We start from the raw sequence: 23,110 nt of genomic DNA on the forward strand, positions 1-23,110 counted from the left end.
CAATTGACAGTTACTATGTACGGTGTTATATCTCTATCTATCTAGCTACCTTGATTTCTGTTATTTCTACTCCAATTTATCTGATAAAGTGGGTTTTACCCACTAAAGCTCATGATTCTATACCTTTTGGCTCATCTGTATAATGCCACAGGACTATTCATTGTTTTTAATGATGAAATTTGTTTCATAGGAGAAAGGATTAGATCCACACTTGTCACAAAGCACAAAAACCAAGAGTTACTCAATAAAATAAATATGCAGTAGGTTGAAAACATAATTAATTACTTCTTCACACAATGCAGTAGGCCTGTGGAACTTGTTACCAAGGGATGTTGTAAAGGCTAAAACTATAATGGATTCAGAAAAGAATTAGATCTATCTTCTGTGAAATTATCTATCAATGGCTATTAGCCAAGATGGCCATGTATGGATTCCAGAAGCTAGGACTGGACGAAAAGGGATGGAACATTTGATGCTTGTTCTGTTCTGTTCCTCTCACTATGAAAAATCTACCATTGGCCACTGTTGGAAGACAAAATACTGGGCTAGAATGAACCATTGGTCTCACCTGCATGATCATTCATATGTCCTTATCTTTCACTCATTCCAACAACTCTAACAAATACAAATACAAAATGTTTCCTTTGGAACATAAACAATGTCTTCCCCATTGGTCTACTTACTGTGCAGATAATCAGCCAGGTCACCACCATTGCAGTACTGGAAATTCAAGAGAATAACAAAAGCTTAATTTACATTAGGCAGGCTGGCAGAATTTAAAGAATAGAGGAAGCAAAAGTAAGTATGGAAAATCCACAATGATGTTAATATTTTATTACATGTAAGAATAAAATGGAGCAAACATGGAGAGGTATACATAAAACCCAAAAGGTCACTGTCAGAATGAAAAGCCTAATACAGAACTGGAATCAGGAAAGGAATCTGAGTGACTACAGGTATTCAAAGCTCATTCAGTTATGTCCTGTAAGATCTCAGTTTGAAGAGAGCGTAAGGTATATATGATATCTGGCAGCACTACAACTATAACGTGTGGAGAAAATTGTTCTTTCCATTAAATTGCTCATAAGTGAATTGAAAGTGGTAATGTGTATTCCCCTTTAAGATAAAACGTCTTCCCGGTCAAGCCTACACTTAAAAAGAGCTTTGGCAATAGAGAGATTTAAAAAACCAACTGTTTAAGCTGTGCTGTGCTTGATCTTAGTGCTCTTCACCTCTCCTTCAGCCTCATGGACATGCACCTGCAGATTTGATAGCAAGAAGAGCGCCAACCAGGGGTGAAAGTAATTTAAATGTCTTACAGGTACTGTCATATCACAACTCACCCTCCCTTAAGGAAGGGTCAGGGCAGTGGGTTAGGCAGCTACAATCAATACTTCTAGTAAGAAATTTAAGCGAGAGGTAGACTATAAGGGACTTCAGGATAAGGGGTTGAGGTGGGTGGGGGGATCCCATGGTATGGAGTGGATATGTAGAAGGATGCAAGAGTCAGGGCTGGGAGCTGGATGTGTGGGGGGCTCAGGGCAGGAGCATAGTGGGGGTGAAGGTGTGAGAATTGAGGGATGTAAGGAAGGGCTCAGGGCAGGGGGTTGGAAGGTGTGGAGGGTACAGTGTGTCAAAATAACTCACCTCCATAACCAAGTAGACAGAGTTTGCCAGTTCCTGGGGGAAAGAAAAAACAAAAGACGTAAGCATTTGAAGGTTTCAGAAAACGTAAAGCCATTGTGCACCTGAAAGGAAACGTCATTTAGTACATTTTGGAAGGTAAAACCTTATATCTGCCTCATTCTCCCCAAACCACAGATGGGGAAACTTGAAATCGGCATTACGAGGAGTAATTCTTGATTTAGCAGCATATCTTTCTGCCTTATTTCTAAATAAACATGAATTTAGAGCAATATTTAAAAACACCAACAAATTAAAGAGCTTGCAGCTAAGATTCTCTCCAAATGTGGAATTTGGTGAGAACCAAGTTTGGCATCAAGTCCCAAATGGACAGCTGTTCTTCTAGAGTTTGTTATGTGCACTGCCTTGTAATGCTCTCTTCACCAGCTATTTAAACAGTAATTCAGTGCAAGTAACATCTCACTCTCAACAATTATAAGAAAGTAAACCAAAGGTTTTATCCTACCTTTTCCCCTGCTGAATGGGTTATTCTCAATCTCCTTGCCCCAGAAAAAGCTGGACAGGTGTAACAGATTCAATAGAACCAATTATAATACAGGTTGGACCTCCCTGGTCCAGTACCCTTCAGACCTAATGAGAAACTTTGTCCCAGATGAGGAACAGATAAGGGAAGATCATTGCTGCTCCCCAACCCTCGCCCGAGCCATGGCCTGGCTGCCAGCCTCCCAGTCAGTCCCGCCCCACTGCTGACACCTCTGCACATATAACTCCTGGCCCCATTATGGCAGCCCTGCCACCACACTCACAGCCCCACTGCTCCATGGGGCAGCCCCTCTGCTGGGGTTCAGTTGTGCCGCCAGGCGGCAGCCCTGCTGCCACCCGGCTTCATTAGGCAGCTCCACCAAATAGTAGCAGGGCTGCCGGACTCTGCTGCATCTGCTAGGCAGCCCCACTCCTGTGTTCCTGACCCTGGCACCAGATAGCCCTGCGGTCAGGCTCCCAGTAGCCAGGCTGCTGGGCTCCTGATTGTGCTGCCGGAGAGCCCCACTGATGACTCCCAGTATCACTGGACACCCCTTCTGCCTCCTGGCCTTAATGGGTACTTTCGCTGATAGGCAGTAGCCTTGCTGCCAAGTGGCAGTCCTGCTGCTGGGATCCAGACTTGCTGCCTTTCACGGCCCTGCAGTTTTGCCACTGGGTTGCAGTCCTGCTGCTGGACTCCTGGTTTTGCTGCTAAAGGACAGCCCCGCAACTGGGCTCTAGCCCCTCTGCCAGGTCTCCCAGTTACCAGTCCTCCACCTGAACATCTCTGGTCCTTCTAGACCAGGGATGTTGCTGGACCAGAGAGTCCCACTTAAGAGAGGTTCAACTCATAGTAGGTACACTAGTATTTTCTATCAGAGTAAGGAAATCTAGACTGAACCAAAGATACAAGCTCTTCCAAATTTCTGGAGCAATTCAATTCATGATCAGGTCTTCTATAGAATGAGCAATATGGTCATCAAAAAATGGGACCATTACCAAGGTAGAGGTGACTTCCACTCTTCAACAATGGCTCTAGTTTTGCCTCGTCACTCCTGTGTCTCCTTTAACATATTATTATTGAGGTTAGAATATAAGAACATAAGAACGGCCATACTGGATCAGAGCAAAGGTCCATCTAGCCCAGTATCATGTCTACCAACAGTGGCCAATGCTAGGTTACCCCAGTGGGAATGAACAGAAGAGGTAATCATCAGGTGATCCATCCCATATTACCCATTACCAGCTTCGGACAAATAGAGGCAAGGGACACTGTTCCAGCCCATTCTGGTTAATAACCATTGATGGACCTAACCATAAAGTCTTGGCCTTCACAACTAGGTACTGCTTCTAGACTTAAGTCAGAGCTCCATAGTGCTAGAAACTGTACAAACAAGTAAACCAGACTGGCCCAGCCCCAGAAAGCTCACAGTCTAGGGCAAGGATAAGACTAAGCACAGGGTTGGGGCGGGACAAGGTAACTATGAGAGTATTTGCAAAACTACAGTCAGTGGCACTTCATTGCTAAAAACATGCCTATTCTAAGTTGTAGGCATCTCTACAAGAACACACACAAAAGTCTTATTAATCTAAGGATAACATTTTTCAGAAGTGCATAATTTAGGAGCTTAAGTTCCACTGACTTCCAATTAGCCTTTGGCACCTTAGTCACTTCTGAAAATATTACCTTAATTAATCACCAGCAAGAGGCTCTTCTTCACCCTCCCAGCCCCAGGTTCCTCAACTTTAGTCTATTTACAGATTCGGTTAATAAGCCTTCCCATTGTCTCTTAAATCAAGTAGGAAACATCTGTCCATATCCTAAAAGTCACACTCAGCTCAAGCAAGGCTGCACTGGAAAACAAAGGTTGCAATGACCTGTCTATGTGGAGGTGATTGGACATCTGGGGTAGAATCCCTCTACTTAGTCCCAAAGCCTTACCTACAAAATCATTCAGCATCTGCTATTCTGTTCCCCTCTCTTTGCAAGGCTTCCACTTCAAAAGGCACCAATATCCACCTACTGCCCTCAAAATTTTAGCTTTAAAAACAGCCTCAGCTCCTCCCCGTTGCTCCTTTCACCCCTGCCTGCTGAAAGGACTCAGTAGTCTATCACTACAAATCCTTTTGTCCAGGCCTTTGCCTACCTCTTCATAATTCTGATTCAGACATAGACTGTGTCTAGACTGCATCCTTTTTCCGTAAAAGGGATGCAAATTAGACACATTGCAATTGCAAATAAAGCAGGGATTCAAATCCCGCCTGCTTCATTTGCATAAAAATGGCTGCTGCTTTTTTCCAGCTCGGAGTTTTGCCGGAAAAAAGCGCCAGTCTAGACGCGGATCTTTCGGAAAATAAAGCCTTTTCTGAAAGATCCCTTATTCCTTATTTTAAGAGGAAAAGGGATGCAGTCTGGACACAGCCATATAGTAAAAGTGACATTGAGATTTTCAAGGGTTGCAAGCAAGAGTTAAATATATTTTCGTTAAAGTGGCAAGGAGTCCTGTGGCACCTTATAGACTAACAGAAGTGTTGGAGCATAAGTTTTCGTGGGCAAAGACCTGACAAAGTGGGTCTTTGCCACAAAAGCTTATACTTCAACACTTCTGTTAGTCTATAAGGTGCCACAGGACTCCCCACCACTTTTGCAGATTCAGACTAACACAGCTACCCTTCTGATATATTTTTGTTGACTTTTAACTACCTGTAATGCATGGAAGCCCAGAAACAGAAGCAAGCAAAGTAAGTGGCCTCTCCCAGACAATACATTAAGAGGGGATGAAAATGATAAACAGCCTGGCAGTGAGGGTTCCAAGCATTCCCTTGGTTCAATGTGCTCACCAGACCAAAGGGTTGGCATTTGGTGACTCTCACAGCAGTTCCAGCAACCAAGCCAAGCTGAACTTTAAAAGGTCTCTCGTGTTCAGCCACTGAACAATTTACTGTGATAATTTCAAGAACATCTTTGCTGTGTTTCCATGGAGGACAAGAAGCACATGAGACAGGGTGTGGATTTCTGACCTCCGCATTTAAAGGAAACACACACTTCCAGTCAACCTGCTTTCATGCTTTATGCAAAAGTACTGGGGAAAAGGTTTATGCTTTCAGCACTGACTGGGAGATGGAAGATCTACGTATTATTCCCAGATCTGAACAAACCTCCTGAATAGCCAAAAACAAGTCACTCAACACCCAATTTTCAGAAATGCTGAACACCCAGCAATGGTTATGAACTTCTACTGAAACTGAGGAAGAATAGAACATCTAAAAAAATAAAATAAAATAAAAAGAATTAAGGCCCTTAAATCTCATTGTGCCTTAATATCACTGTCTAAACAATACTACTTACTTAATTAGCAATGTTGTGAGCAGTGTTCCTGTATCCCGAGTGCTTGGGGGGCTCTCCAGGAGAAATTCAAATGCTGCCCAGCTGATTAGCAGAGCTGGCAGCATGTGTTTCTACTGCTGGTGCACATCCACACATACCTTGGTGCACATAGCAAAATATATTTTGCACATGGATGGAAAAAATTAGAGGGCACACTGGTTGTAAAGACAAAGAATTTGTCTGCACTGTGGTTTTTGAAGCTGGGACATGACCATGTTGCTAAAAGTCAGGCAATATAAATGCTGATTGTCAGCACTTTTGATTACAAATTACTTGTACTACATAGGAGCGGGGTTCCCGTAGTCCACAGGAAAGTGCTCCTACCATCAATAAGCCGCTATTTACACTGCCACTTTCTGTGGGAAAATTTTTATCTTTTGGGGTGATGGGTGGGGGTTAAGCTCCTGTGAAAGACAAAAGTTTTGTGGTTCAATTGGCAATGTAGGCGAAGGCTAATTAATTACCAGTATAGCATACCAAGATCCTCTGATGGAGGCATATTCAAATTTATGCAAGTAAAGAATCACACATGCTTGGAAACCATCTTATAACTGATTAGACAGGAGCTAGTATGGATGGGACAGATCTATTAGGTTATATAGTTTGATCTTCCACCTTTGTATTTTCTTTTAAAGTTAGTGGAAATGTAACAAGGAAGGGATATGGTTCAGAAGTTAGTGTGTATACACCAGGAGTTGGCAACCTTTCCGAAGTGGCATGCCAAGACTTAGCCCTTCTGCCTTGGGCCGCACCACTCTCCTGGGAGGCTGGAAGGGGCTCTCTCTACTACACGCCCAGCTTGCTCTCCTGCCCTGGGGCTCCACTCTGGCTTTTTCTGTGGGGAGAGGAGGAGCAACACGCACACGCTTCCCTGCAAACCTGATCCGGCTCAGAGCCTTGGGGATCCCCACCCCCGAAACTGCCTCTGGTTCTAATCTTGCGGGGGGCACAAAGCTGGATCACAAGCATGGGCTCCCCATTGCAGGTGGTGGGTCGAGGAGGAGCCTGTTCATTGTGCGTGGCACTGAAGATCATCTTGCATGCCACTTATGGCACATGTGCTGTACATTGCTGAGCCAGAGAATATACCATACTTAAGCAAAAAGGCTGTATAAGTGCCTTCACAGATAGGAGTAAGAAACTCCATGCATTATGCCTAGCAACAGAGCAAACTTTTTGCTTCAGGTTTTACCATTCCAGCTTAGGAGGTAGAAGATGCAAACAAAAACCTGAAAGTCACCTGTTGGGCAGCAAGCTTCTAGCTGCTCTAATTAAAACCGTGGTCCCCAATATGGTGCCCGTGGGGGCATTTGTCTGCGCCCGCCAAGTGCTCGGGGCTGGCCTGGCCCTGGGCACGTGGCGCATGCGCGGTGCCGGAGCCAGCCCCGGGCGCGTGGCACACGGTGAGCGCCGGCCCCGGGGGCGCCGCAGATTGACCCCCCGCGGTGCATGGCGGGGGGGGGGAGAGAGCGCCAGTGTCGGCCCCGGGCGCGCGGCGCTTGGGGGAGGGGGAGGAGAGAGCGCCAGCGCTGGCCCCAGGAATGCGGCTATGGGGGGGCCCTGCTCGGGGGGCCACGCCCCCTGGCGCCCGGCAACCCCAAATGGTTGGGGACCACTGAATTAAAAGATATATTGTTACTCCTCTGGTGAAAGCATTGTTGGTGTGTTTCAAACCTCACTGGGAAGTAGAATGGCACTTCTGTAGATTAGATTTGGTGCAAATTCAAGCCAAGATTCTGCATAATCATCCATCATTTCCGATGGACAGTGAAATTGTCTCCCCTCATTTCTGTTTTTTAAAAAGCGACAGATTCTTAAATCTGAAATGCGTTGTTTATGTTGCACTTCCATTTATGATGCAAATATTTTGGGTGACCATAGCTAACAATTGCTCTGTAGCAGGGGCTGCATCTGAGGTCTGGGAACAAATTGAATGGAGTTTGGGGCAGGGTTGCATTTGAAATTTCATTATCTAGTGGGGATTTACAAATGGCTTGGGTGTGTAAACCTTCTTTTCTAGCTTTTTATAATTTAATCTAATGCTTACCTTCAGTAAACAGTGACCACTACCTTATGTCCGCTCCTCTAAAAACTCTAGTATCTATCACAGATATTTTTCATCTTTGACTGATACATAAATAGTCTACTTCTTTCTGTAGTTGGCCATCTTGTGAAACCCAGTTCTATGCATATACATTGCTTGGGGAAAACCTGCTGCAAATGATAACAGTTATATATATACTGTGATTATAATAAGGGTTAGGCCTCCTGGTCCAGCACTCTCGGGACTTGACTGGTCCTGTCAAACCAGGAGAGATCAATTCCAGCTCCGCCTCCTGGATCTACTCCCGTCCCAGGTGCCACCCTTCCCTGGTTGCTGGTGCCCCTAGACTGGCTGCTGCCACCCATCCCACTCAGGTTGCTGGTTGTAGCCAAGCTTCCAGTCCCATTAAGCAGTTGCGGGGCCATTGTATCATGCATCTTAGAGGGAACTTTGGCTGCCAGCCCTATTGTCTTGCTGCAAGTGTCCCAGGCTGGGCTGCAGATGTGGATACCTGTGGATTTACAGGGCACTATATATCAATGTGCCCAGAACATCAATTACTCCCCAAAATATTATTCCAGTTCATTAATCCTGATAATATGATTCCATTCATTATTCCATTGCAGAACTAGTGTACAAAGATATTGAGAGTGCTCCACTTGGGGCCTCTGTTGGTTCTGTTTGCCAGTACATATATCAGCAGCACTAATTTTCTCAATAGTTTAAAGAAAAAAAATACTTGGGGACAACACTTCTGCCCTCTTCTCAGGGAACAGCAGCCCTGCAATCAACTTGCATGTACTACACATTCAATTATAGTGTCAGTCTAGGCTGATGCATAAATTTTTAGTTCTTCCATTAGAGATTCTAGCAGTGAAGTTTCTCTTTAATTATTGTTAAAAATATGGAAAGGGGTGGGAAATAGATATTAACAATCTGTCTACAAACCAACACAAAACCATTGGTTTGTCTCTTCCAGTACATAAGAAAACTCAGTTTTAATCTAGAAGTGCAACAGAAGTTGCCATAGACCAACATTGTGCTGGAATCCTTACAATATTGTACAATTGTGGAAACTATTAAGGATGGTTCAATTTGTTAAAATAGCTAAGGCAGGGGTGGCCAATAATTTCTGATGGAGAGGCCACTCCCAAGAATTTGGTAAGGGTCAAGGGCCACGATTTTCTTTTATATTAATGGAGGAGGTGCAGGGTCTGGGACAGAGGATGGGTGCAAAAAGGAGCTGAAGATAAGGGATTAGGATGCAGAAAGGTGTGGAGTCTGAGAGGGGGTTTGGGTGCAAGAGTGGATTCTGACCTGAGAGGGGACTTAAAGGAGGTGCAGGGTCAGGGAAGTATTTGTAACTTGTGTTCCCTGTAATCTGAGCACTTGAGCAGCCATCCAGGAAAAATTCAGGTGCCACCCAACTAATCAACAGAGCATCCACAGCCAGCAGAATGTGTTTCCATTGGTGGTACACACTTACACATACCTAACCTGGGACATCGGGTTGGGATGCAGGAGGAAGTGCCAGATGCAGGCTCTGGACATGAGGCGTTTATGCTAGGCTGTGCCTGGCCAACAGTCCAGACAACCCTTGGGCAGATTCCCTGCCTGCTATACCCCCATTTGCCACTCCAAGCAGCAAGTAAAGACACTCCCACAGGGTGTGTGCCATGCAAGGACACACATACTGGTTCCAGTAGCTGGACACTTTGAGCTTGTTGGGCAGCAGAGTGACCAAGGTTCCCATTGGGCTGCAGGTCACTGGTAGCCCAGAGGATCGTGGTGGGCTGGATCCAAATATCTGGCAGGCTGCATCCAGCCTACAGGCCATATTTTTTCCACCCCGATTTAAAGCCTAACGATTTTATGATCCTTTAAATTCCCCTTCCAGACAGATTGGAGAGTAGCATGTCAGAAATGAAGCAGACATATCAACATAATTTTTTCCTGACATCGTGTGTCATCCTTGAACCACTGCCTTAAAAAAATCAGCAAGGATGTCTGCTCTCTCAATGCCGTCCTTCGCCTGTCTCCTACAGCTAAATTTAAGACAATACTTAGGAAATAAAAGGTAGGGGTGTCATTATTCTTGCCACTATGACAATCCAATTCATTAATGCACTACTTCCACTGGTCTGCATGGGATTTGTGATAACATGAGAGCAGAAAAAAATATACAACCCACCTTTCCTTTCACAAAAAGACCCTAGTAAGTCTGAACAGAGTAGGAAAGTAATACAAAGCAGCAACATGGACAAGGAAGTTCACACACTCACTGCCTTTGTGTAAATGACTTTTTAATCCTGTATTAAAACTCTCACATCAGAAATTTAAAATATTTGACAATTACAAAATCCACAGCTTAAAAGTTACCAGGGATTGCAGTTTGGGGCCTATTGTTAAAATTCCCTCAGATGCAAATAAGAAGTCAAAGGAGAAAAACTAATGAGTCTCAACACTGACCTGAAAAGACCACTCTGGGAAATGAGGGGATAGGTCAGCCTGATGCCAAGCACAATATTGGTCTCTCCTTAGAGATACGCAGCATGATAGCCACCATCTTGGTTCACACACCAGGGACTGAACTCAGGACCTCCAGGACTAACAGTAGGAGATGCTACAATTTGAGCTAGACAGCCAAAGATTCCCAGATGGAGCCGTAATAGACTTACATTCTCTTTGGATCAGGCACAGAGCGGGGCAAACAACTCACCAGTGGGTTACATCATCTTGGGAGCCCATCATGAGGATGCTTTAAACAATGTGCACAACAGCCAACTCAGATGTGCAATCTAGGGACGTGAATGGATAATCAACTAGTTGCTTCCCCCATCCCCTTGCTACCTCTATCAGAAAGAAGCAACAGGGGAAAAGAGAAGGGGGTGCTTCAAAGCAGCCCTGCCATATATAAGCCTGGGGCCAAAACCCAGACTTCACATGGTGCTGCTGCTTTGAAACACCGCATGCAGCCCATGGCCAGCTGGGGTGTCCCCAAGTTGCACAAAGAGTTTCAAAGCAGCAAAGCCATGTGGAGCCCAGAATCAGCTTCTCCCACTGACCCTGATTCTCCCACTGACCCTGGGCTCCGTAAGCGCTGCCACTTTGAAACGCCGTGTGGAGACTATGGCCTTTCAAAGTGGCAGCAACACATGGAACTTGAGGGCAAAAGGAGAGTCCCCAGCTGACTCCAGGATCCACACAGCGCTGCCACTTTGAAATGCCGTGTGCAGCCTGCTGCCGGGCTCCCCTTGGTGTTTCAAAGCAGCAGCACTGTGTGGAGCTTGGAGTCCCCAGATGACCCCGGGCTCCATGCGGTGCTGTCGCTTTGAAACGCTGTGAGGAATGCGAGAACAGTGGGGGACTGCTTCAGTCCTCAGCTGGCCCCATGCTCCCTGTAGAACTTTCATCTTTGAAGTGTAGCCACAGCTCTAAAGCTGTTGCTACATTTCAAAGGCAGAGGTGCCTTATCCACTAATCAAATAGTCAATGCAAATTGCATCGACTATTCGATTAGTCAATTAATCGAAATTTAACATTCCTAAGTGCTTACACTCTAAAATCATTCTGACGAGATCACCAAAATAGTTACAACTTACAAAACTCTACATCAATCTGATTCAGACTGATAGTAACCGCCTCTCATAATCAACCCAATTATGCAGCATTCACACTTGACTGTTGTCACTAAATGTGGACTGCAAAAACATTCACATTCAAAACAACCTGATGATATGACTCCAGCATGAAATAACTTCACACTACAAAACAACAAAGTCTCTACACAAGTCATTTATGTAGGCTGGTGGAGATGGCCTAAAGGACTTTGGCCTCCAGACCTGGTAATCAGGTACCTCACAAAAGCATTAAGCACCAAATCCAACTCCCAATGTGTGCCCTTTCATTGACTTAAGTGGGCTTGGATCGGGGCCTATATTTACAGAGATAGTCTGTTCAGGATGGGGTCATTAACAAATGGAGACACAACCTATTACCCAAACAACCAGCATGTCTAGAAAAGACCACTCCAGGTCAGCACAGCTATGATTACTGTACATAACCAAACATTTACAAAGCAAAAATTGGTGAATGAAAATGCACTAAAAAAAAATCTTCAAGCAAATAAAACAGTTGTTGAAAAGTTCTCACTTTATTGGCCATGAAGTGTATTTTTTAGGTAAAGTTTCTTTTAGAGATGTGAATGGTTAAGTGGTAAGCACCACCCTTTCTGGTGATGCTTATTGGTTATGGTTAGCTGGCTGGGGCTGAAGCAGCACTCTGCATGCCACAAGTAGAGGGCTGTTCCAGCCCTTTGGGGCCTGCTATAAGCAGGGGTTGTTGCAGCCTAGCCAGAGCAGCCCCCATTCACAGCAATGCCGGCCTGACGCACTACAGGTAGGGTCATTCCAGCCAAGGCGAAGCATGCCCCATCCATTTCCATTTAATTGGCTAACTGGTTAAACATAATGTTTAACCAATTAACTGATTAGCTGGGACTTTACATCCCAAGTTTCTTTTATAGGACAACTGCAGTTCCATAGTTACCTCAGAGGACTGCTTGCCAACAGGAGTACTTCCACTCAGGTATAGAAAGGAATCTTATGGAGATGGATTGTGTGGTCAACACAACATCAGAACCAACAGACAAACCCCAATGGAAAGGACCTTCCTGGCTTGGGAGCTTTTCCTCTAGCTGCAAAGACTCCTGTATCTTACAACAAATTCAGAATGTGCTGCTTATCCACCCTTCCAAACTTTCCAGAGACAGCTGCTGAGTGAAGATAGCCAGGGATATATAAGCTATCTGTTTTGAATGATATTCATGCCAGGCCCGTTGATTGCACCAACAGAAGGAAAAGCATACAATATAGACAGAACACAGCCTGAGGGTTACTAAAAGGCTGTGGGGAAAGATAACATTTGACATAAGCTGAACTTAAAAACAAGGAAGCAAGCAAACAAAGAAACAAACAGTTACCTCCCAGACTCTCTGCAAGGATCTTATGGATGGATCCTGTAACACGTTGCATCCATATCTTTTCTTGGTATAATCAGAGCATGCTGATGAATTGGCTGCCTATGAAACACAATGGGTATTTCTACACTGCAAATAAACACTTACAGCTGGCCTGTGTCAGGCAGTAAAAGTGAAGTGACGATGCAAGAGGGGTAGAATGCAGGTTCTAGCCTGAGCCTGATGGAACAATGTCTACACTGCATTACTACAGTCCTAAGTGTGCATCTAGACTACATTCCTGTTTCAAAAGAGGAATGCAAATGAGGAAAATAAAAAATGCAGATGAAGCGCCGATTTACAGATCTCGTGCTTCATTTGCACAATCTTTTCCACTCGCTTTTTTGGAAGAGATTTAAACAAAACAAAACAAAACAAAAAAGCAGTCTACACAGGGTTCTTTCAAAAAAGCCCACCCTTTTTCAAAAGAACTGTTATTCCTGAAAAAATTAGGTTTACAGGGTTCTTTTGAAAAAGAGTTTGTTTTTTTTGTTTGTTTTTTTTTCTTTCAAAAGAACCCCGTCTAGACTGCATTTTTTTTTAGAAAAAAAATCTCTTCTGAAAAAGTGATTGCAAGAGATTATGCAAATGAAGCATGGGATTTGTAAATCAACACTTTATTTGCATTTTCAATTTCCCTCATTTGCATTCCTCATCTGAAAGAGGAATGTAGTCTAGATGCACCTTATGTGCCAAAGTCAGCTGACTCAGGCCAGCCACAAGGGTTTAATTGTAGCATAGACATACTCTCATAATCTTTTCATCTCTCTCCTTCCGCTCTGCAGTTGGGTCAGTGTCAGGAAGATTGTAGGAGTGAATTCTAGATCTCTGGATAGAGAAAGGAACCTCCACTTAGCAGCCCCTGCCCCTTTGTTGCCTGAAAAGCATACAGCTATTGTGCATGTCCCTGTTATCAGCTGGATGGATTTAGGTGATGAAACGTGGTAGTAGCACTTGCTATATCCTTAGACATAAGGGAATGGTTAAACCTTACTTCTCTCACCCTCTGAGTTCAGACTGAATAAGCAACCATTAAAAAGGACAAGTGTATGTGTGTAGAAACATTGGTATTATAGAATGATTGTTGTGTCTTCACGGAAGTATTTGGACTGAAACAAGATACGTGACAATAGCCACATTAATCTGAATAGCAGGAACATTTATCAATAAACACCTTTCTCTAAGTAGCTGTAAAATAAACACAACTGGAAAACATTCATACAGCTTTTGGCTTGACATGCAGCAACATCACGGAGTGTGTCCCCATGTGACCCTAGCCATCCACATGGCTCCCACGCACACTTCGCTCTTACCATTCACCTCCTTCATTTACTTGGCACTAAAGAATTAAGGAATATTTTTAAACATGCTAATGGGAATGCATTAATTCATTTAGATGCAAAATAAACAAATGACAAGAAGAAGGCAGAGGGGAGCTCTTACTAAGTTAATATGAGGTGGATTCCTAGAATGTAACAGTTTCTCTGCATGGATGTGTGGTAACATGGCAATGCCACTGCACCCACAGACAGTTTTAAAGGCACTTCGGTGGGCAAGTTTCAGGAAGGACTTTTGGGATCCAGTTGGAGCAAACAAGCAATGCACCAGAAAGCATGCAGCAGAGGACAGAGCTGCCACCTGCTTCTGGCAGAAACCCTACATTGAGAAGAAGAGGCACACCCATTTTATCATATTCCAAGAAGCAGAAGAGCTTATATGGCAGTGGTTCCCAACCTTTTCCAGATGGGGACCCATTTTGACAATTCAGGAAGACTTGGTGATCCAAGGCAAGTCCAAAACAGGGGAGGAGGAGGAGCAGAGCCACCTGGGGAGACACTTGGGAGACCCTTTTTGAAATGTAATGGTGACCTATATTTGGGTCCCGACACATAGGTTGGGAAACTCTGTTATATGGGGAGTGGAAAGCAGAGAGTAGCAGGGAGTCATAACAGACTCCACTGGACATCCTAGAGCATATTTTCCAGTGTTTAGATCCAGGCCCAGCATACCCCAAATTCAGCAATGATTAAGATCTACCCCAGTTAACTAGAAAAGCCCTCTCCCCTTCCCCCAACAAGCCAGAAGAGTTCAGATTATACAGATCCAGAGCTTTGGTTTTCAAAAGAATCAGGAGATTAAAACAAATTCCTCTTACAGGGTAGTGAGACACCTGCAACCAGCCACACAGAGGGGTTGTGCTTCCATGCTGACACTTTACCACACTCAGCCTCCACATTTCTGTCAACAGACTGCTCATCTCCTTTAGTGGTAGCTAGGCCCAAAACACTTCCTGAGAGAAGGGAGGTCCTGGAGCATGGAAGTGATAAGAAAGAGAAACTGTGACACTTCCACTTAACCTCTGCAGATCTCAGAGAACCTGTGTAGAGGGGCTTTTGTGTGGTCAGGAGGAGCAGAAAGCTGTAGTATGCCCATTCCACACACCATGTACATTTGGCTTAGGAAATGGATGGGACAATGTCACCCAAAGTCAACAGGAAAAACAATTCTCAAGTTTCTAAGTGGATTTCGCAAAGAGAAGGAAAGTGTTCCACATATAAATAACTCCCTCAGCATTTGTCCTCTGTGTCTGGTTGCATGTTGGCTGAAAACATCCCCAAGATAAATAATCTAATGTCCCAGATGGCATAATACCTAGTTTAGCCAAATGAAAGCAGTGCCATTTTGCTTTCCTGGTGGCCCCCAACCAGGTGAAACCACTGAAAGAGACCATGCATCACTTTCTGACCAACACAAGTCTTCTAAAACAGAGCCATCCCTTCAAACAAGAGTCTCTCCTTCTCCACACCTGACCAACCTGTGTGTGCATACCTACCCACAATGCTTTTTGTGTTAAAAAAAAAGTGCCGATACTCCAAGAGAAAAGTTGTTGAGCTATGACTGGAGGTGCCGGTACTGGGCAATACCATCACAAGAAAAGCACTGCCTACCCAGCAGGGTAAGCCCAGGGCTAGTAGAACTCAAGTTAGCAGACCCTGGATTTGTTAACATAGGGTTTGAGCATCTTTGCTCTTTTGCAATCCCAGTTTAGAAATTACTGAACTGTGAGCCCCAGCTTGGCATTTATATTGCACTGTGCAGTCCAGAGTCTAACCACCCATACCCCAGACTTTCTAGCACACTCCTGACAGATGACCACTCTAGTCCTTTGTTAGTAGTATAGTTTGGGAAAACTGGACCGTCTAGAGGACAAAGAAAATTGGCAGATGGGATACTTTGGATGGAATCCCACAGCACAAGTCCTGTGTGTCTGGGTCTCCCTTGCAAAGCAGTAGGTCTTGAACCCTGAGTCCCATTGGGACTCAGAACCTCTTCCTCCAAGGGATCCTGCATCCAAGCTGTGGGTTAGTTCAATTCATGTGTAGATGGATCAGGTGTAAAGCCGGAGTTTGAACCTTGGGCTCACACTGCAAGGTAGACAAAATCCTTGGTATCACAGCTCTCCTGGAGACACTCCTGGTCTGACAGAGACTTTAAGCAGTTCTTATAACAAATCCCTGAGATGTCAAGCCCTGTGTAAACCTTGTTCAGTGATTGAAGACTTCATATCATAGTCACTCAAAGAGAGCCCAAACATTAATACTAGACTATCCTTCAGAACAAGCCTGGGCTTTTTGTCTAAAACTGGCACTGAAAGCTGAATCTGAGACTCTTCTAGGACACAAACCAAAACCACAACAAAATCCAGGATAATGTGCTGCAACAAGAACCCACAGATGAAGTGGCAACTTTTGACAGGATGCCGCAGACCTCCGAGGTGAAAATGACATTAAGCTATTGCTTAGAGAAGAAAACATGAGTCAGAGCACTTTCAAGACTCCCTTCATGCTGGGTCAGCGAAAACCAATCGCTGCTTACAGGATCCATGTTTCATTATGCCAGGGGCACTGATATGCCAACTGTAGCAGCTGGTGCCCTCAGCTGGCCAGTTATGAGAGTGGGCACTAATGTCCGAGAGCACATGATCTGACCATTGTAACAGCTGAGACAGAGCAGTGAATTTGTCCTAGGAAAAAGCAGCAGCATCCTAAACCACCTGGCACTTTCCAATGTTCTGATAGTCAGGCGGGAAGAGGAGTGGTCTCTTTGCTAATAAAAACAGATGTTTCTTAATATAGTGCTTTTGATATTTGTAAAAAGCAATCTGGCCCATTCAAAGCAAACTATGCTGAGCCTGAAATGTTCTTGTTAACATCACTGGTTTTAAAGCTTTGCTCTAAAAACTAGAAAATCAAATTTGTTTTTTTTAAATGTAATCTGTATTTCCTTTTGGGATATCTCTGAGGTTACTTGTGTGTAAATGCTATCAAGTCTAACTGGTCCTATTCGGCACTGGTGTAAGGCACAGGTCTCTGAGGAATTAAAAGATGAGACTGAACTTGACAGTTTTACCTTCTGGTTCTGCTGCACTAGCATATTACCAAAGCCTTTCTGTTGCAAACATCATGGAGGTGTATATATCCAAAGAAAGATGTTTTCATCAAACATTTGCTTTTAGATCTCAAAAACATAGCTTTGTTAATAGGTTCTATAAAAAACTTTTTGTCTTAAATGGCAAATCCTATATCTTGGGGATAGTTTAGATTAAACTAGTGTATCTGGCCTTTGTAAAATTCCCTTTTTATGCCTATTTACTACATCCCTAATTTCCAAATGTCTGTTTTTGAAAATCACATGTACTTCATGTCATTGTGAAATACTGGTTATAACAGAAAAACAAGATTCTTCCTTTCAACAAATCTGGGCCAGAGTCAGAAGCCAGAGAATAGGGGAGTCTTAAACGTCCAGCAGTTTAATCGCAAGGAATGGGAGAGAAGAAATAACTTGTCTTAACGTTTCTTTGCTGGTTGCTTCTGTGTCACAAGATATATCACGAGCCAACTAGATTTTACAGGAAACCACATTCAGACCAGCCTGAAAAAGCCTCCAGCCAGTATGATTCTCCACATGTTGACAATGTGTACATCTTTGTATTCCTAGATGATGGTGAGTGGGGACTGCTGGTGAGGTAGGCATTTCCCCATGTGGAATGCGGGATCAGCTGGGGAGTCCCCAACTGACCCTGGGCTCCACAGCTTCCCCTTTGAAATGCAGAAGTAGCATTTCAAAGGGGCAGCCACCGCACAGCTTATCCCCAGCTCAGCTGTGCAGCACTACTCCTTTAGAATGCCATCTTGGCCCCAGTTTCAGGGGAAGTGAAGCGCAGAACACGGAGTCAGCTGAGGAGTCCCCAGCTGTCCCTGGACAATGCACAGCATGCAGCGCAGCATGGAGCCCAGGGTGTGCTGGAAACTTTGACCCCGGGGCTCCATGGCTTTGAAATGCACAAAAGTCTTTGCTGAGGTCTCCAGTACATTTCAAACCAGGCACTAGCGTGCATTCCTCCTATGAAATATACAAGAACCTCAGAGGGAGGAATGTGAAAGTGCCAATCGACTAGTCGAGTAGTTAATGGAATTTCCATTGACTACTTGACTAGTCAATTAACCACATTTTAACATCCCTATTCCATACAAGTGACACTTAGGCTGTGTCTACACTGGCCGCCTATTACGAAATAGGCATGCTAATGTAGAACTTGGGAAGAGGCAAATGCGTGGGGGATTTAAGTATCCCCCGCGGCATTTGCATTTTCATGGCCGCTGCTTTTTTCCAGCTTGGAGATAAGCCGGAGAAAAGCGTCCAGACTGGCGCGATCCTCCGGAATAAAGCCCTATTCCAGAGGATCTTTTATTCCTACTTGCAAGTGCGAGTAGGAATAAGAGATCCTCCGGAATAGGGCTTTATTCCGGAGGATCGCGCCAATCTGGACGCTTTTCTCCGGCTTATCTCTAAGCCGGAAAAAAGCGGCGGCCATGAAAATGCAAATGCCGCGGGGGATATTTAAATCCCCCGCGCATTTGCCTCTTCCCAAGTTCTACATTAGCATGCCTATTTCATAATAGGCGGCCAGTGTAGACATAGCCTTAATGTCTAGTTGATTACTAAGATACTAGCTCAAAAGACATAATTCCTCCTGTTGTCCTGATGCTAACTTTGATACTTACTACAAGGCAGCTAGTTAACATAAGAACGGCCATACCAGATCAGACCAAAGGTCCATCTAGCCCAGTATCCTCTGTTTCAACAGTGAGCAATGTCACATGCTCTAGATGGAGTGAACAGAATAGGCAAACATCAAGCGATCCCTCTCCTGTCATCCATTTCTAGCCCGTGACAAACAGAGGCTAGGAACAGCATTCCTACTCATCCTGGCTGATAAGTATTGATGGACTTTACCTCCATGAATTTATTTAGTTCTTTTTTGAAACCTGCTAAAGTCCTGGTCTTCACAAGGCAAGGAGTTCCGCAGGTTGATTATGTGCTGCGGGAAGAAAACTTACTTTTTATTGTTTTGTTTTAAACTGGCTACCTACTAATGTCTAACTAGAACTAATTAGTTCTTTATGTTATGGGAACAATAAATAACTTTTCCGTATTCACTTTCCCTATACCTGTAATTATTTTATAGAATTCTATCCTCTCTCTCCTTAGTTTCCTCTTTTCTAAGCTAAAATTCCCTACCTTTTAAATCCCCTAATCATTTTTGTTGTCCTTTTCTGAACCTTTTCCAATATCAATACATCTTTTTTTGAAATGAGGCGACCACACTGCTACACTTCAAAATGTGAGCATACCAAGGATTTATATAAAGGCAATAAGATATTATCTGTCTTATACGCTATCCCTTTTTAAATGATTCCGAACATTCTCTTTGCTTTTTTACTATCACTTCACATTCAGTGATGTTTTCACAGAGCTATCCACAATGACTCCAAGATCTCTCTCTTGAGTAGTTGTAGCTAAATAAGTGTCTATCATATTGTATGTATAGGTGGGAATATTTTTTCCAATATGTATTACTTTGCATTTATCAACATTAAATGTCATTTGCCATTTTGTTACCCAATCACTTAGTTTTGTGGATACTTTTGAAGCTTTTCAGAGTCTGCTTTCTTCATAACTCTCTTGAGCAGTTTAGAATCATCTGCAAATTTTGCCACCTCACTGTTTACCTCATTCTCCAGATCATTTACAAATAGGTTGAACAGGATTGAGACACCACTAGTTACCCCTCTCCATTCTGAAAACTGACCATTTATTCCTACCTGTTGTTTCCTGTCTTTTAACCAGTTATCGATCCATAAGAGGACCTTCCCTCTTACTCTACGACAAGTAACTTTACTTAAGAGCCTTTGGTGGCCTCTCAAACACTTTCTGGAAATCTAAATATACTATATCCACTGGATTCCCCCTGTCCACATGCTTGTTGACCCTCTCAAAGAACTCTACTAGGCATGCTTTGCTTTAAGCTGACTTTTCCCCAACAAATTATGTTCATCCATGTGTCTGATTATTCTTAACTATACTTTCAACTAATTTGCCTGGTACTAATGTTAAACTTATTGGTCGGTAATTGCCAGGATCATCTCTAGAGCCATTTTTAAATATTAGTGTCATATTAGCTATATTCCAGTCATTAGGTACAGAAACTGATTAAAAGGATGTTACAAACCCCTGATAATGGTTCCACAATTTCACATTTGACTTCTAAATTATAAGTTTTCAGAATGGAGAGAGGTACAGTAAAACTCCAATGGTCCGGCATCTGATGGTCTGGCACTCCTGATGGTCCAGTACCATCAGGAACCCAGAAGTGCTCCGTGCAGCCAGACCATTGGAGCTGCTCTGCCCCCAGCTTCCCCGATTCAGCCGCTGCTAAAACTGACCAGCGGCTGAATCGGGAAGCCGGGGGCAGAGCAGCTGGAGTGCTGCGGCATAGGTCCCGTAGTGCTGCCCCTCGGGGCCGCGGGACCAACCCAGCAGCACCCCAGCTGTCCCCAAGTCAGCTGCTGCTGAAACTGACCAGCGGCTGACTCCAGGAAGCCCAAGGCAGAGCTGCTCTGCCCCGACTTCCTGGAATCAGCCCCTGATCAGTTTCAGCAGCAGCTGACTTGGGAACACCTGGGACAGAGCAGCTGGGGTGCTGCTGGGTTGGTCTCCACAGCCCCGAGGTACAGCGCTACTGGACCAACCCCGCAGCGCCCCAGCTGCTCTGCCCCAGGCGTCCCGATTCAGCTGCTGTTGAAACTGACCAGCGTCTGACTCCAGGAAGCCGGGGCAGAGCAGCTCTGCCTCGGGCTTCCTGGAGTAAGCCGCTGATCAGTATCAGCAGCGGCTGACTTGGGAACACCTGGGGCAGAGAAGCTGGGGCGCTGCGGGGTTGGGCCAGTAGCGCCGAGAAGTGGCGCTGTGGGACCAACCCAGCAGCCCCCAAGCTGCTCTGCCCCAGGCATCCCCAAGAGCAGCTGGGGTGCTGCCGGGTTGGTCTCGCTGCGCCAAGGGTCGGCGCTACTGGACCAACCCGGCAGCACTCCAGCTGCTCTGCTGCAGGGTCCCCGATTCAGCTGCTGCTGAAACTGACCAGAAGTGGCTGAATCAGGGACGCCTGGGGCAGAGCCGGACTATTGGAAGGGGGGGCTATGAGAAGTCTGAGGTGGCATCCCTCCTACCCCACCCCAGACCGCTCATAGCCCCCCCTTCTGATAGTCCAGCATATTTGATAATCCGGCACCCCCTGGGTCCTAAAGGTGCCAGATTATCGGAAGTTTACTGTAACTAGTGGTGTCCCCCAACAGTCCGTATTGGGACCAAGTCTATACATATGCCTTTGCCTAGCTAGGAGCCATTGCCCTAGGAATACACTGGAATGTGTGGCTAGCCACATGGACGGTTGTTGATCTTTGACTAGGATTGAGAGAGAAGCGCTTGATTTTAGAACTGGCCAAGTGGTTTCCCGAGTGGACTGCATGCTGCTGCCAGTCCTGGTTAAAGCAAACTGGTTTGCTATCTCTGTTGTTTGACTGGAGCGATCAGTGAAACCTTGTCTTGAATCCCCTGATACACGGATAAATCGTGTGTGTGGATTAACCAGGACTGAATGTAATTACCTTACCCTGGTTATATAAGTTCTTGTATGGAGCAGTTTGCATGGATTACAGAAAATGTGCATTTTCAAAGGAGTTCAAACCAAATTAACAAACAGAGCCTGTGAAATGGTTGTGTATATAGGTCTTCTGTGGAGAATAGAATTCACCTTGTATTGTGGGTCTCAAACTTTTCTATATACTGACTTCATGTTACAATAGTATATGATTGGGGGATCCCCTTCTCCTCTGACAATGAGAAATGGCCATAGCCACCCCCCTTCCAGATTGATTCATAATTCTTGGAGGTAATGACCTTCAGCTCTACAATGCATGCGTGAGTAGTGTATAGAACAGAGGGGACCTAAGGTAGTATGTTAGATTGTGTTGGGCATATTAATAACAGTTGCAAGATAGTCTACTGGGTTACAGTTGCTGCCTGGTCTTTATTCCCCCCCCCCCCATCCTCTCTCTCTGCGTGTGTGCGTGCATGCATTTTCTTAAGAGACACTCATAAAGGATGCATTCCTTTCTGGGGTAGAGTCGCTTATATTGGTGGCCAATGTCGGAAGACAGAATACTGGGCTAAATGGACTTGTGCTTTTTTCTAGAATGGCCATTCTTATGTTCTTTCAGAACTCTTGGATGAATGTCATCTGGTCCTTGCAACTTGTTACTGTTTTTCATACAACTTTTCATACAATCAGAGAATACTTGACCTGGAAGGAACCATGAGAAGACAAGTCTAGACCCTTGGACAGTCAGACCAAGCACCACCTACATCATTCCTGAAAGATGTGTGTCTCTTAAAAGTCTCTGATGATGGAGATTCCACACCCTCTTTAGGCAATTTATTCCAGTGTTTAACCACCCTGACAGTTAGGAAGTTTTTCCTAATGTCCAGCATAAACCTCCTTTGCTGTAATTTAAGTCCATTGTTTATTGTCCTATCATCAGAGATTAAAGAGAATAATTTTTCTCCTTCCTCCTTGTAACACCCTGGGCATTAGATCCAGGTAGCGGAATTTTCTTTCTTTTCCAGAAACTAATGCAAGGTGCAATTTTGGCCATATCTTTGAGGTAGGGTAAGGAATAAAGTAATGCCTCTTTTCTGATTCTAATTAGTGAGCAATTCACTTTCACTGTCATGTGCCTGATGCTGCAGGGATAGGTGCGCCAATGATTAAAAATATTAATAGCCCTCTTACTTAAGCAGGTCCCCTGTAGGAGTAACAGCTTAATTATGAGTATATCTTGATGAGATTAGCAGTTGCATCTATATACAAATCCTCCTCTTTCCAAAAAGAACAAGATCTTATCTATGCCTCTGGTGTCCAACCAGTTCTGAAGCAATTGCTACCATAGTGGCTATTGCTATAGCAAACTAGCCATTCTCTACTGGCTAGTGGCTCGTGTGTTGGACAAACAGGTAGAGGACCCTGGGGTAGTTGTGTTAGCACAACTTTACACTGTACTACCAGTGCACAGTTGCCCTGAACCCAGAAGAGCTG

At 44.5% G+C, this 23,110-nt stretch overlaps 1 protein-coding gene across 4 annotated transcripts in view; it reads right to left on the reverse strand.

Annotated features, from left to right (window-relative positions):
- Positions 1-23,110, reverse strand: part of ULK1 (unc-51 like autophagy activating kinase 1) — a 151,488-nt gene that overhangs the window by 120,256 nt on the left and 8,122 nt on the right. For all 4 annotated transcript variants that reach the window (XM_075898409.2, XM_075898408.2, XM_014572209.3 and 1 more), the window contains exons 4-5: positions 1,648-1,680; positions 684-720 (exon numbers count right to left, since the gene is read on the reverse strand). In XM_075898409.2, the coding sequence (XP_075754524.2) occupies positions 684-720; positions 1,648-1,680 (70 nt within the window). The remainder of the gene's footprint in view (positions 1-683; positions 721-1,647; positions 1,681-23,110) is intronic.

Source organism: Pelodiscus sinensis, chromosome Z, assembly GCF_052426305.1.
Source record: "Pelodiscus sinensis isolate ZL-2025 chromosome Z, ASM5242630v1, whole genome shotgun sequence".
In the NCBI taxonomy this organism is placed as follows: domain Eukaryota; kingdom Metazoa; phylum Chordata; order Testudines; family Trionychidae; genus Pelodiscus; species Pelodiscus sinensis.